The 16,794-nt window shown below is 44.3% G+C and overlaps 1 protein-coding gene across 2 annotated transcripts in view; it reads left to right on the top strand.

Moving 5' to 3' along the window:
- FKBP8 (FKBP prolyl isomerase 8) overlaps positions 1–16,460 on the top strand; it is a 112,905-nt gene extending 96,445 nt beyond the window's left edge. For both annotated transcript variants that reach the window (XM_073546165.1, XM_073546173.1), the window contains exons 8-9: positions 11,311–11,442; positions 14,751–16,460. In XM_073546165.1, coding sequence (XP_073402266.1) covers positions 11,311–11,442; positions 14,751–14,837 — 219 coding nt within the window. In that variant the 3' untranslated portion in view covers positions 14,838–16,460. The remainder of the gene's footprint in view (positions 1–11,310; positions 11,443–14,750) is intronic.
- Positions 16,461–16,794: the final 334 nt, after the last annotated feature.

Raw genomic sequence — 16,794 nt, 5'->3', positions numbered from 1 at the left:
GCTTGGCCCCCAGCGACGAGAGGGGAGTATGTCATTTTTTTTTTTTTTTTTTGCAGCATATGGGGGCATAATCTATGGAGCATCTTATGGGGGCATAATCTATGGAGCAGCATATGGGGGCATAATATATGGAGCATCTTATAGGGGCATAATATATGGGGCATTTTATGGGTGCATAATGTATGGAGGATCTTATGGGGGCATAATATATAGAGCATCTTATGGGGGCATAATCTATGGGTTGGCTTATACACGAATTTATACGGTAACTGGAAGTACAATACATTCTAAAACCTTATTTATTCAGGCTAAGAACAGTACAAGTATGTGCACACATTAGCAACCATTTTTTTGTTACTGAAATACATCTGCAATTAAAATAAAGTGACTTTAGCAATAGGCATTGATGAAAAAGTAAAAAGGTCCTATTTTAGGTCTACAGCTCCTATGCATCTCCATTATCATAGCCTACAAAAAAACTATGCAGTCTGATTCTGAAGTATTTCTATTGCAATTTCTCCTGTGCTTCATATTTAGATAGTTTCAGATTGATGGTAGCAAAACCATGAAGGAAAATACGGAAACAAGGAGTAAAGAAACACATGTGAAACAAACTATAATTCCTTAAAGTACCCTTTTTTATTGGAATGACAGCTTTACACACCCCTTTAGCATTCCCTCACACAGCTTCATCATGTAGGCACCTGGAATGACTTCCAACAGTCATGCAGGACTTCCAAGGTGTTTTGGGTCCTTAACCGGTTGCAATACAAATTTGATTTCTCGATCGCTTCATTAGGGGACACAGTAACGATGGGTGTGTGCTGCTGTCACTAGGAGGTTGCCACTATGCCGTGAAAAAAATGTTAACTCCACCTCCGCAGTATACACCCCTCTGACCGGCTGTAGGACAATCAATTTTGCTTGGTGTCAGCAAGAGGTGGACAGGGGTCTCTCGCACACCCAGGCCTACCTCAATGTGTGTCATTCCTTTTCAGGTAACTGTTGGAGGGGATACAGAGTGGATCTGTCACTACTGTACTCCCACATAGGAGATGTGAGTACAGCGTGTACTGCCACCCCGTATCCTCATAGTTCTCAAAGGCATGGCCTTAAGACCTAACACAGAAGCGTGTTGAGGCGATCGGACCCGGCCCTGACCTCCGTCTCCAACCACTCGCCCACCAGAGCCTGATGGTTAAAGGAGACATCCTTCAGAAAGGATTTCTCTCCCAAATCCTTTCTGTCAGGTAAAGCGGCTCCCTATCACAAGGTGAGCAGAAAGCAAAGGGCTGCAGCATTTTGCTTATTAACTTTTCGCTTTCGATTTAGCAATAGAAAGAAGGAAAAAACAAAAAAAAAAAAAGTTGAGGATTTACCTCTGCAGAGCAACTTGGGCAGATCCTTTCTTTCCCCAGAGCTCCTGCGAGGGGCTTGCTGGACCTAGACTCCTGGCTTCACGGGGAGCCCAGAGGGCGCCCCCTTCCAGTGATCCCACGTTGCGGCGCAGCCCCTCGTTGTTTCACTAGGTCTGCGGCGGTTTGTTCCCATGCGCCTGCAGCGGCGGGGGCGTGAAAAATCCAGGCCCCAGCTTCTCGCGCTCTCCCCGCAGCAGGTCCCAGTGTCACTAGGGCAAAGCACTTCCGGGGTAAGCCCCGCCTACTACCATATTTTTCCAGGACCAATGCCATCTTTGGAATCCAAGGGTCCTGGAACCTAGTTCCGCCCACTGGCCTCCGGCTGGCTTATTAACCCCCACGGACAACGGCAACTGAGGTCCACGCCGCTTTCTTTCCATCGCTCTCTTCTGGGTGGCGCGGTTTCTTTCCAGGAGCAGAATCCAGCTAGCCTTCCTGACGACGGGGACACAGGATACCGGTACAGTGAGTTGCTGCGCTGTCACCTTTTTTCCACTGCTCTTACTCCCCTAACCGCCAGCATCAGTTAGTGGGACAGTCAGTATGCCCAAAGGAGAGCTGTCTCGTTCCTCTTCGTCTGCCACCATTGTGAAATACTTTGTATGTACCTCATGTAATGGCAGGCTTCCTTCAAGTCAGTCCTCCCCTCTGTTCCTAGACTGCAGTGAACCCACTGTATCACCTATGCAGGAAAGCGGGATCAGCCCCCCTTCCTTTTCTGCCAAAACCCCTGTATTATCTCAAGAGGCTGATGATGCGGCCTTGCCTGCCGCCCAGGGGTCATCTTTTGCCTCCGGGGACAATGAGGTTCCTTGCCCAGGGTGGGCTTCCTCTTTGTCTAAATCCATGGCCGACCTTACCAAGGTGTCACAGACCTTGGTAACGGTACTCAACAAATTGCCACTTCAGACTCCAGTGACTTCCGGCACGCCGAAGGAGTCTTTTTGGGACCTCTAGAGGCTGTAAGAGGCTCAGACCGGACCACCAGCCCAGGTCCCCTTCTTGCTATATCTCACCACCAGAGTTTGTCTGGCAGTCTGCCTCTTCCCGATCCTACTGGAATGAGGCGAGGCGTTATCAGAGACACCCTCAGAGGAGGATTCAGAGTACGGGACGGAGCATTCCCGGGACATCAAGGATATGATCCAGGGCCTCATTGCCGCGGTCACTGAGACCTTTAACGTTCAGGACTCTGCATCGAAACCCGCAGAGCAGGCGTTTTTGTTTAAGCGACACAAGTCCCCCTCCAAAGTCTTTCTTCTCAGAGATTTTTGAGGAAGTCCTGGCCAGGGAGAGGGAGAATTTGACCAGGTGCTTTCAGAGAGGAAGTTACTTCAGGACTCTGTATCCCTTCCCTCCAGAACTCCCCGCTAACTGGACAGCCTCACCTTCGGTGGATCCACCAGTGTCGAGACTAGCTACTAATACAGTCCTTCCGCTCGCCGATGGGGCAGTGCTTAGGGATCCTAACGACAGGATGGTAGAATCCTTGGCAAAATCTGCCTTTGAGGTAGCAGCCACTATATTATGTCCGACCTTTGCTTCACCCTGGGTATCTAAATCAGTTACAAAATGAGCCAAACAGCTTAGACAGGGCATTTGGCCGTGGCTCCACCAACGGAACTTGCAGATCTCGCGGACCAAATATCACAAGCAGGGAAGGTATATGGTATCGGCAGCCTTGGACGCCTCGTCATGCGCATCTCAAGCATCCAGTAACGTGGTAGCCGTCCGACGGACGGTCTGGCTAAAAGCCTGGCAAACTCATTTATCTTCAAAAAAGTCCCTTACTGGCTTACCTTTCAGGGGTCCCGACTCTTTGGTGGAATGTTGGGCCAAATCATTAAGGACGCGACAGGGGGCACAAGTTCCTTTCTCCCTCAGTCCAAGACTCGTTACCTCCTAAAAAGCAAGGCCCAACTTTTTTGTTCCTTTTGTCGTACTCCGACGACGGATGCTTGCATCCAAAGTTCAGAGGTCACAGGCGCCTAAGGATAAAAAGGTTTCCTTTCGAGACACACCTTCCTGGCATGGCCGTAGTTCCCACAGCAAACCTGACGCCCACAGGGATCTCCACTTTTTTTTCCCCAAGTTAGGGGGCTGTCTTCTCTTCAGAAACATTTGGCTGGGGTCGGTAGAAGACGCTTGGGTAAAAGAGGTGGTATCCACAGGTTACAAAATAGATTTCATCTCGCTCCCGCAAGACCGTTTTTTCTTATCTCGGCCCCCAAGAGATGCTTCTCTCGTCCGAGGTTTTTTTGCAGCCATCAACTCTCTCCTCAGCTCAGGAGTCATCGTTCCCATTCCCGAGCAGGAACGTTTCACAGGTTTTTACTCAAACCTGTTCATGATACCAAAAAAGGATGGCTCAATTCGGCCGATTCTAGACCTCGAGATGCTGAACAAGTGGGTTCGCCTACGGCGTTTCAGGATGGAGTTGGTTCGTTCGATGATTACTTCTATGGAGGAACAGGAATTCCTGTGCTCCATAGACATTCGGGATGCCTACCTGCACGTTCCTATTTTTTCGGGGTACCAGAAGTCCCTGCGCTCCGCTACCCTGCAGGATCATTTTCAGTTTGTGGCCCTACCATTTGGTCTGGCAACAGCCCCCAGGGTATTCACAAAAGTTATGGCGGTGCTGGTAGCCAGTTTAAGAATCAAAGGAATAGTGCTTGTCCTGTATCTCGATGATGTTCTCGTCAAAGCACCATCCTTCACTCAGGCTCAGGAAAATATATCAGTGGGCATCGACACCCTGGCCCGGTTTGGGTGGCTTATCAACAGGAAAAAAATCCTGTCTTACGCCAACCCAACGCCAAAAGTTCTTAGGCATGCTATTCGACACCAGTCTGTCAAATTGTTTTAATAGCAGCTGCAGTTTTTTTATATATTTTATATGATCTCAATTATTCATTGAATAACGGGAATCACTTGATTGGAGAAAAGAAAATCCGGCCATGATCGTGTTTTCCAGGGTCTAGGCTCATATTAAAACTGCAATGAGGGAATGAAAGCCCCCTAGTGGCTGCTGTTTTAATGCGTATCTGCAGTTGCTAAGGGGTTAACACACACTGACTTGTTTCTTTCATCCTTGTTTCCCTATCCCCTTCATGACACGGCCAATTTTCGTGTTTGTTTTTTCCTCCCCTTTTTCCCAGAGCCATATTTTTATTTTTTTTTTAAATTTCCTGTCCACACAGAGGTATGAGGGCATGTTTTTTGCGAGACGGGCTGTACTTGTGAATGACACCATTCAATTGACCACATAGTGTGTTGGGAAATAGGGGGAAAAAAATTTCAAGTGGGGAAAAATTGTGGAAAAAAACAATTTTTTTTCTTGGTTGGGGGGGGGGGGGGGTGTTAATTCTTTTACAGTGTACATTTTGTGCTCAAACTAACCTTACCATATGATTCTGCTCATCAGTATGATTTTTTTTTTTTTTTATTTTAAAAGAATGAGCGGTTTGGAAATAAAATTTTGAGGGATTGTTGCACAGTTTTGAGACCTGTAACGTTTACCTTTTTTAGTTGATGGAGCTGTTTGATGGCTTATTTTTTGTGGGGTGAGTTGTTTTTATTGATACCATTTTGGGATAGAGATTACATTTTGATCGATTGTTACAGCATTGTTTGTGGTTTTGCAGCAACCATCCAAAAAAAAGAAATTTTGCTATTCTTGAATTTTTTTTTTTGTGTATGGTATTTACTGATCGGGTTGATTAATTTTAACAACTTGATTGTTTTTTCTGAACGTGGCAATGCCACATACATACATATTTTTTTTTAATTCTCTATTTTTAGTGGGGGGAAGAGCGGGGTGATTTGATCTAGGGGACTTGAAGCTGCGATCGTCTGATTGCTTGTGCTATATACACATTGCCACAGCACTGCTATAAATAGTAAACATCACGGTCTCCTTCGAAGCCTGGTTGCAGGCTGGATTACAAGAGATCTCTGTAATGACAAGCACGGGGGTCTTCAATGGACCGCTGGATGTCATAGTAGTCCATTGGCGATTGTGACCATGTCATGGGCGTGCCGATGGGTACATGGAATGACACACCCGCATGCCAGCGTGTGTTAACCCCTTAACGATCGCTGATACGCCTTTTAACGGCAGCAGTTAAAGGTACTTAAACCACAGGGCCACTTTTTAACGGCGCTGAGAATAAGGGTATAGCTCCCCCCAGCATCAGAATTTCTCTGGGGTCTCTGCTACCGGGGGTAGCTGAGACCCCAGGGAACATGATTTGGGTCAGTTTCTACCGACCCCGATGTTGTAATCACCGTTATTAATGGTATAACGGTGTCCGCAGAAAAAAAAAGGGTCAGACTTTCCATTTAATTTCTCCTCTGATGTGATCGCACATCAGAGGAGAGAGAAATGGGGTACCCAGATTCCCCCCCTTTACACTGCAACCCCCTGTGAAGTCCCCCTGGCCGCTAGCATCTTTTTCCTGGGAGGAAATGGCGGGCACATGTTACAGAGAGTAGGTAACAACAAGCTTAAGAAGCTGACAGTCCATTGAGATCTGCCGGCCTGCACCCGGCAACAATAGGAAATTTTTCCTATTGGTTCATTTTGATCACTGTGATAGACCCTATCACAGTGATCAAAAAAAATAGTAAATCAAACCCCCCCCTTTAGTTAGGGAAACATAATAAAAAAAAGTATTTTAATTTTCCCATTAGGGTTACAGTTGGGCTAAATCTAGGGTTGGGGCTAAGGGTGTGTTGGAGTTAGGGTTGGGATTAAGGTTAGGGGTGTGTTGGGATTAGGGTTAGGTGTGTGCTGGAGTTAGGGGTTTGTTGGGATTAGGGTTGCCGTTAGAATTGAGGGGTTCCACTGTTTTGGTACATCAGGGGGTCTCCAAGCGCGATATGGCGCCACCATTGATTCCAGTCAATCTTGCATTCAAAAATTCAAACAGCGCTCCTTCCCTTCCAAGCTCTGCCATGCACCCAAACAGTGGCTTTACCCCACACATGGGCGGACATACCGCCGGTTCAACCGGTGCAAAGCATCGGGGCCCAGAGCGGGAGGGGGCCCTCAACGGACATAGAAAAAAAAGCTGTGAATGACAGCCGGCGGCAGTATTACTGCTAACAGGAGAAGCAGGGGGCCCGCTCTGCTGCAGGCATGTGATGTGACAGGGGCCCCCTTCCTCACCTGTTAGCATACACTGTCCGGCCGGCTGTCACTGGTGCAGTCTGCGATGAGGTGAAGGGCTGCAGACGCTGGAACAGGGAGGGGGAGGGACTTTTCCCAGAGCCTCAGTGATCCGCAGGACTGGGACGTAGCCTATGTGTACGTGTTGGCCCTGCCGGCTGCATCACAGCACAGACGACATTGTACTCACTCACTGTTCATTGGCACATTTAAAAGAATTTTCAGCAGCTGAGCAACATGGGAGGTCAGATGTGATTGTATACTGGTAAGAATGGGCTCCAGAGAGTGATGTGGGCAGGAGATTTGTACTGTTTGTACAAGGAGAAGTGGAAGGATGTGCTCAACTCCCTGACAAGTCCAGAGCAGGATCATGAATTTTATCTAGGGCCAGGGACTAGGGCGCTGAGGATCAGTGAGATTTATTATGGCTGTTTGGCAGGTTAGTTAGTGCTAGGTCATCGGCTCCCGATCTGTATGAAGTGTCAAACTGCCTCCATAAGTCACGCTGTGCCCCAGATAGTCACCGCAGACCTGACCATACAGACCCCTGCTCAGGACTGAGCCTGCATGGACTACAGGATATCATAGCTTGTATGTCCACAGTCAGTCATAATAACATGTGATGTCCTGTAGACTGTGTACATACAATCTGATATCCTGCAGCCATGAGCACAATCAGTCCTCTGCATATACTAAATAATGTCAGTGCATACAGTATAGCACAGTGCTGGTATATGATATATTGCGCGCAAACATCAGATGTCGTACAGTATGTACAATGTATGTATATACATATATATGACAATAAATATATACTGTATAGCATCAGAAGTCTGTATCACAGTCTGTCATATACCAGTCACAGATTATTCTGTATACTGGATGTGCACTGACATGCAATGTTATACACAGAATAAAATGCGGCTGATGTAATATCTGATGTCAGTAGTCATAAACAACAGTCACATATTATACAGTATTTACCACCTGATGACTAGCCACTGTATATCATATACTAGTCACATATTGTTCTGTATACTGGATGTGCTATACTGTGTGCACAGACATCGGGTGGTATATACAGGAAACGTGGCTGGTAGAATATCTGATGTTCTGGACTCTTCAGGTATGTTTCAATGGGGCGTATTCCTTCAGTATTAGCTGCATATTGATCGCTGCGTACAGTCGCAGCGTCAAATCCGCAGCAGCCAGATGTTACAGTATAGTGGAGGGGAGTTTATGAAATCCCATCTCCGGACATGTGGCGCGTCTTTCTAGACCGCAGCATGTCTATTTACGATGCGGAGATGCTCCGTCTCCGCAAGATAAATTACACAGTCTATGTATACGATGTGGTGATTCCGCATGTGTTCAATGAACACATGCGGTATCATCACACGTGTAACGGGGCAGCACTTTGGGTGGAGCTGCATCCAAAGCGCTGCATATCCAGACCGTGGACACATACCCTAAATATAATGTATACCATAAGAGACTACTACCTGAATTTAATCCATGGCCCTGCACACACTGTTTCAATCTGCTGGAGAGTAGAAATGATGTTAACAGAGGTCTAGGGTCCGGGGCAGGAGGTATGTGACATGGCTTGATCTGATTCCTTCCTGTTTACGTGGAGACTCTATCTCAGCCGCTGTAAGATTTATTGGATCATCTAAGCTTCCATACAGATCAGGTCGCTCTGTCAGTGGGGTCATTGGCTCCAGCATCTCCCGATCTGTATGGAAGCTCAAGCTGCAGTAACAAGTCAGTGATCCTCAGATAGTCACCCTGCAGTGTGTGACCCTGAGCTTGGATCCAGGATCCATTATATATCAGATTTACATTATAATGTGGAAGGTCCTGCAGCCTGGTCCAGGACTGCTCTTTCAGGGCATATAACACTGTATATACAGTATGCGCACATTTTAAAGTACATAATACCCAATACACAGATTAGTATATGGCTTGAATATTACAGACCTGGGCAAATTGCAGCAATCGGATCGAGGTAGACAAAGGCCCAAAAACGTTGGTCCACAGGCCACACCATGCACCCAACCTGCATCCAGATTTCATCGCTATCTGCGTCTTCAGGATCTTCTGTATATAGAGGGCTATGTGATGGCTCATACTGTATATGTGTGGGGTTCATGCCGTCTATAGGAGGATATGTAGGGGCTCATATTGAATATATGGATGCAATGTGGGGGCACATATTGTATGTAGGGAAAGCTGTGTAGGGGCTCTTCCTGTAGTATGTCATTTACAGGATACCGTTGTATGAAATAGTGCATTCTGTTACTCTGTTCCATATATTTAGAAACCAGACTTGTGATATAATATATACATGGTCGGGCTCTGCTGGTTCTAGCAGTTATCACATAACCATGAGGATACGCTTTCCACACTTGCTGTAATGTGCCAACTAGCGTGTCAGCTGTGTCTAAGGCTACTTTCACACTTGCTTTGTTTTGCAGCGCGTTTTTCCCGCAAAAAAACGCATGGAAAAAACGCATACAAATGCTGCGTTTTTTCAAGCATTTTTATGAGCATGCATGAAAAAAATGCAGCGTTTTTATGCGTTTGTATGCGTTTTTACCGCGTTTGCGGTTTTTCCCAACATTAGTTGGCCCCTCACACTAACCCAAACCATGACTTTACTAACCCTAACCCTACCCCTTAACCAAACCATACCCTACCCCTTAACCAAACCATACCCTAACCCTTAACCAAACCATACCCTAACCCTTAACCAAACCATACCCTAACCCTTAACCAAACCATACCCTAACCCATAACCAAACCATACTAACCCTAACCAAACCCTACTAACCCTAAACCCTAACTAACCCTAACCCTTAACCAAACCATACTAACCCTAAACCCCCTTAACTATCCCTAACTCTAACCCAAACCCCTAATTTCCATTGTCTAACCAATGGTCAACAAAAAAACGCATGCGCAAAAAACCGCATACATGAGCATGCCAATGCGCACATATGCGCACCCATAGACGTATAATGGGTATCTTGCTGTAAAATAACGCATTGCACGCGCATGCGTTTTTTTGAGGCAAGTCGGATGCCCAAAAAATGTAACAGGATGCATTTTGTGCGCCCGAGCGCACACCACAAAAAAACGCATGGGCGTAAAAATGCATACAAACGCATGTGCGCACATAAGCGCATCCCATGCAAAATATAGGAAAAAAAAGCGCATGCGTTTTTTAGCGCTAAAATACAGCGCAAAAAAACGCAAGTGTGAAACCAGCCTTACAATGTTCTACTCACTTACATATGTGAGACTAGCTGTCACCTGACTTCAAGTATGGCTTCTCTGGAACCAGCAGAACCGAATCTTAACAGTGTGTGTATGTGTATGTATATATGTGTGTGTATGTATGTGTATATATATATATATATATATATGTATGTATGTATATGTAATGTATATGTGTGTGTGTGTATCCAATTATAACATTTGCTATGGGGCCCTGTGATATCTAGGTATGCCTCTGCTTGCAGGGTGGCGATAATGAGGGCAATCTGGCTTCTTGCTCGGAGGCCGATGCTTTGGGGGTTCCATGGCCAGACTGCTCGCATCATAAGCAGCATGCCAGGCAGGGAGGGGGGCCCAGCCACATTTCCTGCACAGGGGCCCAAAATGGTCAGTGTCTGCCCCTGACCCCACATATGGGATATCGGCATACTCAGGAAAAATTTCTTGTGCAATTTCGTGGTCCATTGTCTCCTGATACCTTTGTGAAAATGAAAAAAAAAAAATGGTTCCAAAGTAAATTTTTTTGTGAAAAAGTAAAATGTTCATTTTTCCTTCCACAATGCTTTAGTTCTCGTGAAGCACCTGAAGGGTTAATAAACTTCTTGAATGTGGTTTTGCGCACCTTGAGGGGTGCAGTTTTTAGAATGGTGTAAATGTTTTCAATTTTTGCTATTTTCTGTTATATTGACCCCCCCCCCAACTCGCTTCAAATGTGAGGTGGTCCCTGTTTTGTGTGAAATAACTCTGATTTAAGCGTACAAAAATAAAAAGTTTGAAAATTGCCAATTTCCGAATTTTTTTTTTTTTTTCTTTCTCCCCCATAAACACAAGTTATATTGAAGAAATTTTATCACTGACCTGAAGTACAATATGTCACGTAAAGACAGTTTCAGAATCACTGGGATCCACTGAAATGTTCCACAGCCTCATAAAGTGACAGTGGTCAGAATTGTAAAAATTGGCCTGGTCATTAAGTACCAAATTGGCTCTGTCACTAACGGGTTAAATACTGCTGTCCAATTTTGACAGCATTGATAAAGTGGATTTGTATCTTTATGTGCCTTTTTCTAAACTTCCAAGCTCTGCTTTTATGTGATATTAAATCATCTGATAAGAGATATGAGTGAAGTCAGCCAGGTTAGACTGTCAGAACAAGCTCGCTTATGGATTCTTAGATCACTCATTCTGCAGCCAGCAATAGGCAGTACGGTACAGACAGAGGTTAAAGAAGGCAAACTGCGTCAGATGTGATTGAAACATGATTGCCAAAATATTTTTATTTAGCCCAAAATACATACATTTAAGAAAAAAATGATATTTAGACACAATACTTTTCACCTGTAGCTGTGTGGCCTACAACTGGTCCTTTCTGACAAAACTGCTTGTGAATACATCCTTACTGGTCCGTGCTGATGTTTTCTAATCTCTTGATCTTGACAGACCATCCATGCAGAGCTGTCTAAGCTGGTGAAAAAACATACAGACCAGAAGAATGTAGAGACTGCTATGTACAAGAAGATGCTGGGAAATGTGAGCGCTTCATCCAACAAGCCACACAAGAAGTCCTCTTGGGTAATAAGCTACAATACTTTTTGATGATAGTCATTTGAGAAATGTTTGACTGCTTGTGGCCTTCATCGATTCACTGGCTGTGTGTGCTGGATTATTAAGAGGAACTGGGGCCTATTCCACATACATAGTGCCATTTACATTTCATGCAGTGGTTGAAAGATGGTCTACCACCCAGTTACCTAGAATGGCAGATGACCGTTGTCACAGTACTGAAAGTTTATTGCAACTCAGATTTGACCAGTGTGGCTTTGTAGGAAAGGATCGCAAGTTCTTCTCCATCATGTGCTGCATAGGGTGCAGAGATTCCTATTTATCATCTTGCTGTATACATACCAGCCAGTGGGCAGCCTGAGCTTCCTAACTTCTCCCATTCCACGTGTATATACAGTAGGTGCACTCCCACTCACATTCTTGTCAAGTGAATCACTTGATAGCATTTCTTCTATAACTCTCAGCAGTGATCCTCTTTTCTGTGACCAGCTTTAACATGTTGTTACTCATAGGTCTGTATTAATGTGTATACATTCCATGGATATGGGTTTTTACTTGGGTTAGAAGAGGTAGTCGTCTAACTATTCTCCGTTACCCAATTTGTTCATCAGCATACAAGGGGTAACGTTTCTCCTTGTGGAGAGTGACATGCCAAGCCTGGCATGTCAGAGTGAGGAGGCTTATAAGCTTTTGCAATGCTCCTCTGAGAAATTAAATATGCTGATAGCCTTTTCAGAGAGGAAGAGGACTAGAACTCCAGTGCCACCTATAGGAAGTAGCAATCCTAAAAGTGAATATTGATTCTTTAACCAGGCTTGCCACATGACTTGGGAAAACAGCCAAACCAGAATCTCCATTTGCAGACAGTGTATAGCAGCATACAAAATTGACCGACTCCATCTTTAAAGGGGGTTTTACCAACCGTTCCAAATCTCAAGGATTGACTGGTATTACTGGGGGGATAGCTGAAGTGGTTCCACATTTCTCCTGCAGTGGTTGTGTAATGCATTATTTAAATAGATGCATAGATTGACCTAAGGCAGTGGTCCTCTACCTTTCTAGATGCATAGATTGACCTAAGGCAGTGGTCCTCTACCTTTCTGACCTTGAGAGCCACATTCAGTACTGAGAGAGGGGCGCGAGCCACATCCAGCTCCCACCCCCCTCAAAGTAGTGTCAACCAAAGTCCCCATTACAGGTATAATCATAACCAAAACTTTTCCACATAAATCACTCCAAAGAAGTACACTGAGATCCAGGGGTTCCCTCAATACCCCCATTCAGTATTCTCCCATCAAGGACTCCCAACACACTGTTGTATCCAGCTTCAAAAAGATAGTATCATCCTCCAGTGTACCATACCTAAAATATTTCTAAACCCCAAGACAGTTTGTGTGCATCCAGATCTGCTCTTCTGTGCAGGGCTACTCACAAAATTCATCATTTTGAGACTTTCTCTTCATACCTGTTTGTTAGACCTGGAGCTAATGCACCAAGCTGGCAGACAGTCTCGAGCCACAATTCATGGGACCAGGAAAATTGTTCGGGATGCAACGAAAAACCCACAAATAACATCAGCTGAAATACTGGACTGAAAACTAGTGGTGTGACTGTTTCAAAATGCACAATAAGGAGGAACTTGAAGAGAAAATTGGCTGCATGGTCGATTCAGCAGAAGAAAGCCATTATTTCACAAATGCCACAAAGTATCTCGCCTCCAATACGCAAAACAGCACAGAGACAACACTCAAAACTTCTGGAACAAGGTAATTTGGAGTGATGAGACCAAAATAAAACTTTTTGGCCACAACCATAAACATTACATTTGGAGAGAGGTCAACAAGGCCTATGATGAAAGGAACACCATTCCTACTGTAAAACACGGAGGTGGAGCGCTGATGTTTTCGGGATGTGAGCTACAAAGGCACAGGAAACTTGGTCAAAGTTGAAGGAAAGATGAATGCAGCACATTATCAGCAAATACTGGAGGTAAATTTGCCAACAGCCTGGAAGCTGCGCATGGGACTTACTTGGACGTTCCAACATGACAACGATCCAAAACACAAGGCCAAGTGGACCTGTCGTTGGCTACAGCAGCACAAAGTGAAGGTTCTAGAGTGGCCATCTCAGTCTCCTGACCTCAATATCTCCCCACTCTGGGGAGATCTCAAGCGCACAGTTCATGCTAGACAGCCCAGGAATTTACAGGAACTGGAAGTTTTTTGCCAAGAAGAGTGGGCAGCTTTACCATCTGAGAAAATAAATAACCTCATCCACAACTACCACAAAAGACTTCAAGCTGTCATTGATGTTAGAGGGGGCAATACACGGTATTAAGAAATGGGGTATGTGAACTTTTGATCAGGGTCATTTGGATGTTTTGGGTTGTCTTTATGATTTAAAAAGCGAAAACACAGTAGTTTGACAATAAATTGCTTCACCCAACCACTAACTATGAGTGGAGAAAAAGTTTAGGTGTTATTATTCATATTCTCTGAAAAAAGGTTATGAAAGCAAAAATTCTGTCGGGGTATGTAAACTCTTGAGCATAACTTTATATCCATGTGCTGACGTCATAAGCAGCGCTTATACAGTTTGGGTGTTTGTATGCTGGTCCCAGATTCACTTGATTTGAACTCAACAGACTAAGGGCTTGTGCAGATGACCTCATCTGTCCTAGTACAATCCAACAAAACTTCGGATCACACTCGTACCGATGTTAATATATTGGGCCATGCACATGTTCGATTTTATTTTTTTTCTTGGCCACATAATGTCCAAGGAAAAAAAAAATCCCTGCATTCCCAATCTGGATCTGATATTCGGATCACACTTTGCTGTGCAACTCAATGTGTGTGTGGGAAAACATCAGACTGCACTCGGATGACAGCTGAGTCATTTCCGTGCACTGACAGAATGGAATAGATGGAGACTTTTTTTTTTTTTAATCTCTATCCTCAGACGAGCGTATCGAATGTCACTCTATGCAAATGACCCTCTGATCAGAGTTTGATCAATCGGCCCGATTCTCTTGTATGATATAATCTATGGCTATCTGAGCCTAGCTTAATAGGCATATATTAGACTGTCACGCTCAGGTCCGCAGATAAGTGGCCAGTCTGTGCATCACGGTCCATACTTGGACTTGGCAAAAACCCAGTGATGTTTTACTGTTATTTCACAACATGTGAATGTAGCCTGAAAGTGTTTACATTTTACATAAAATCAGTTCTTGTCCTGTATTTGTGAATTGTCGCCGGTGCTAATTCATTATACCATTTTGTTCTGATTTTCTAAAATTGTTTTCTTTTCCACAGTCTATTTCCTGGAAGTGGCTTTTTGGCGCCACAGCCATAGCAATAGGAGGTGTTGCCCTTTCTGTTGTAATAGCCGCCCGTAATTAAGCTGGCATTATGTGATTTCGAGGACGGAAGCCATTTTCTGTACTGCAAAGATCTGGAAGCATCAACAATTCTCCCACCTTCACTTTGAAAGAAGTTTTGTGTAAGGTGCAGTGGACAATCGATAAAGATATATATGTGATATTTCTAAGAATATTTTTCTGAGCAGATAATTAGTCCCGTCAATCAGCGCACCTTTATCACGGAGTTCTCTGATCGTGGGATGTGACAGTGCAATGGTTTCAGCTCCATTCATGCAGTGCTTGATGTACGGTTTATGGATCATGAGAATGTTCTTGTTCTGTATATTTAGTGAAATGTTTATTCCAAAATGTTCAGAGGATTGTTTAGGCCTGCCAAGGTCCGGACCTTCTACAGGAGCTGCGCTCCTTCCAGTGTACTGACCGGCCGAGAGACGCTGCACGTCGTAAGGTATCTTCACATCTAGTCGTTTTGGTAGCTGTTGCACAGTGGTTGAAATAGAAGACACCGCAGGTTACCTGCTGGAGCTCCAGGACATCTAGGAGTCCCCGGCACATCGTGTTATCTGTATATTCCAGATTGCTTTAATGACAAAAGAAAGATGTATATTTATTACAGAGTTTAAGAATGGTCCTAAATCTGAGGGTGCTCTACCATCTTGGCATCAACATGGCACTCGTGAAAGGACGAAACGCTTATAAAATTACTACTTTCACTTTCTTTTTTTTCTTAGTATTGGCTTTAAAAAAGAGCATAAATTTGCATCATAATAGCAAATGGAAGCACCCGGTCATTTCTCTCCTAACTGTAATGGGACCATTCCCTCCAAGCTGCTAGTAAGCCCTGTGGGACCATATTGTAATTATCCCTGTCAGTCTGCATTATGTGCACTTGTTACTTACCTGTTCTTTTACAGTGGGTATTGCAGCAAGATCTTAACATTGCCAAATTAATATAAACTCCTATCATTGAACCTTTAATCCAAACATAAGTGATTAAATCAAAGTTGTAAATTAGATTTGCACTACGATATACTGCCAATAGGGATATTCCAGCCCTCCTCACTTGTGCATCAGGAGGTGTTGTCACATTTGCAGACATCTGCCAGCTCATGTGCTCGAGCGACTAGTATCGCACTTCTCTCCGAATTACATTCTTACAGGAAAGGTGCACAGGTAGTGGGTTCCTGCCTGTCGTGCACAGGAGTCAGCGGATCTCTGTAGGTGTGACGTCACTGGCCTTCCGATACAGAAGTGAGCAGAGCCAAACTTGCCACTCTGTGTACAATGTTAGCTTTGCTCTTGTATCGAATGACTGAGCATTGAGTTTCCTTGGCAATATATCCAATGATCTTGCAGAAAACTCATTACCAGCAGGGCTGCTTGGTTATACCAAGGAGTAGGCATTGACTTCTAGGTCCTGAGATGGTTAATAGAGACCACGTTCTGAGATCTAGGCATGTTTCCCAACGTTCTACATTGCCTCCAGCTAATAAAAGTGGGATTTGGGATTTGAACCTGCTGATTGTTGGTATGTACCATTTTGAAGACCATTTTAGAAATCAGACTATGTATGTTAATTGATATAAATATTATGTTTGTTTTATTTTACCGTTTAATAAATCTGATTCCATTGTTTAATTTATTCATGGTCTGTGCCATTGCATTGTGAGACTTGTAAATGTAATTGTGAAAGTCTTGTGGAAATGTCTTCTTGGAATGCTGTGAAGGGAAAAAAATGATTAGTGCTGCGTCTCCTTAATTCTGAAAATTGGTAGAGGTCCAGCAATCAAAGCGCTCTCCACGATCAACAGTTATGTGTAATACTAGAAAAAGCTGCAAAATGATTAGTAAGCCGGCACTCAAATACGGTAGATCAGGAAATCTATTCTCCATTGCGGTCTAGAAATAAACTGGCCAATATACTAGAATAATGTGGCACGCAATTCTAATGAGTTCTGCCATTTGTACGGTTTGTC

This window comes from Dendrobates tinctorius, unplaced genomic scaffold (genome assembly GCF_039654945.1).
Source record: "Dendrobates tinctorius isolate UK_male_01 unplaced genomic scaffold, ASM3965494v1 ptg000011l, whole genome shotgun sequence".
In the NCBI taxonomy this organism is placed as follows: domain Eukaryota; kingdom Metazoa; phylum Chordata; class Amphibia; order Anura; family Dendrobatidae; genus Dendrobates; species Dendrobates tinctorius.
The sequence above is the reverse complement of the archived record's forward strand: the minus strand, read 5'-3'. Positions and strand labels throughout refer to the sequence as shown.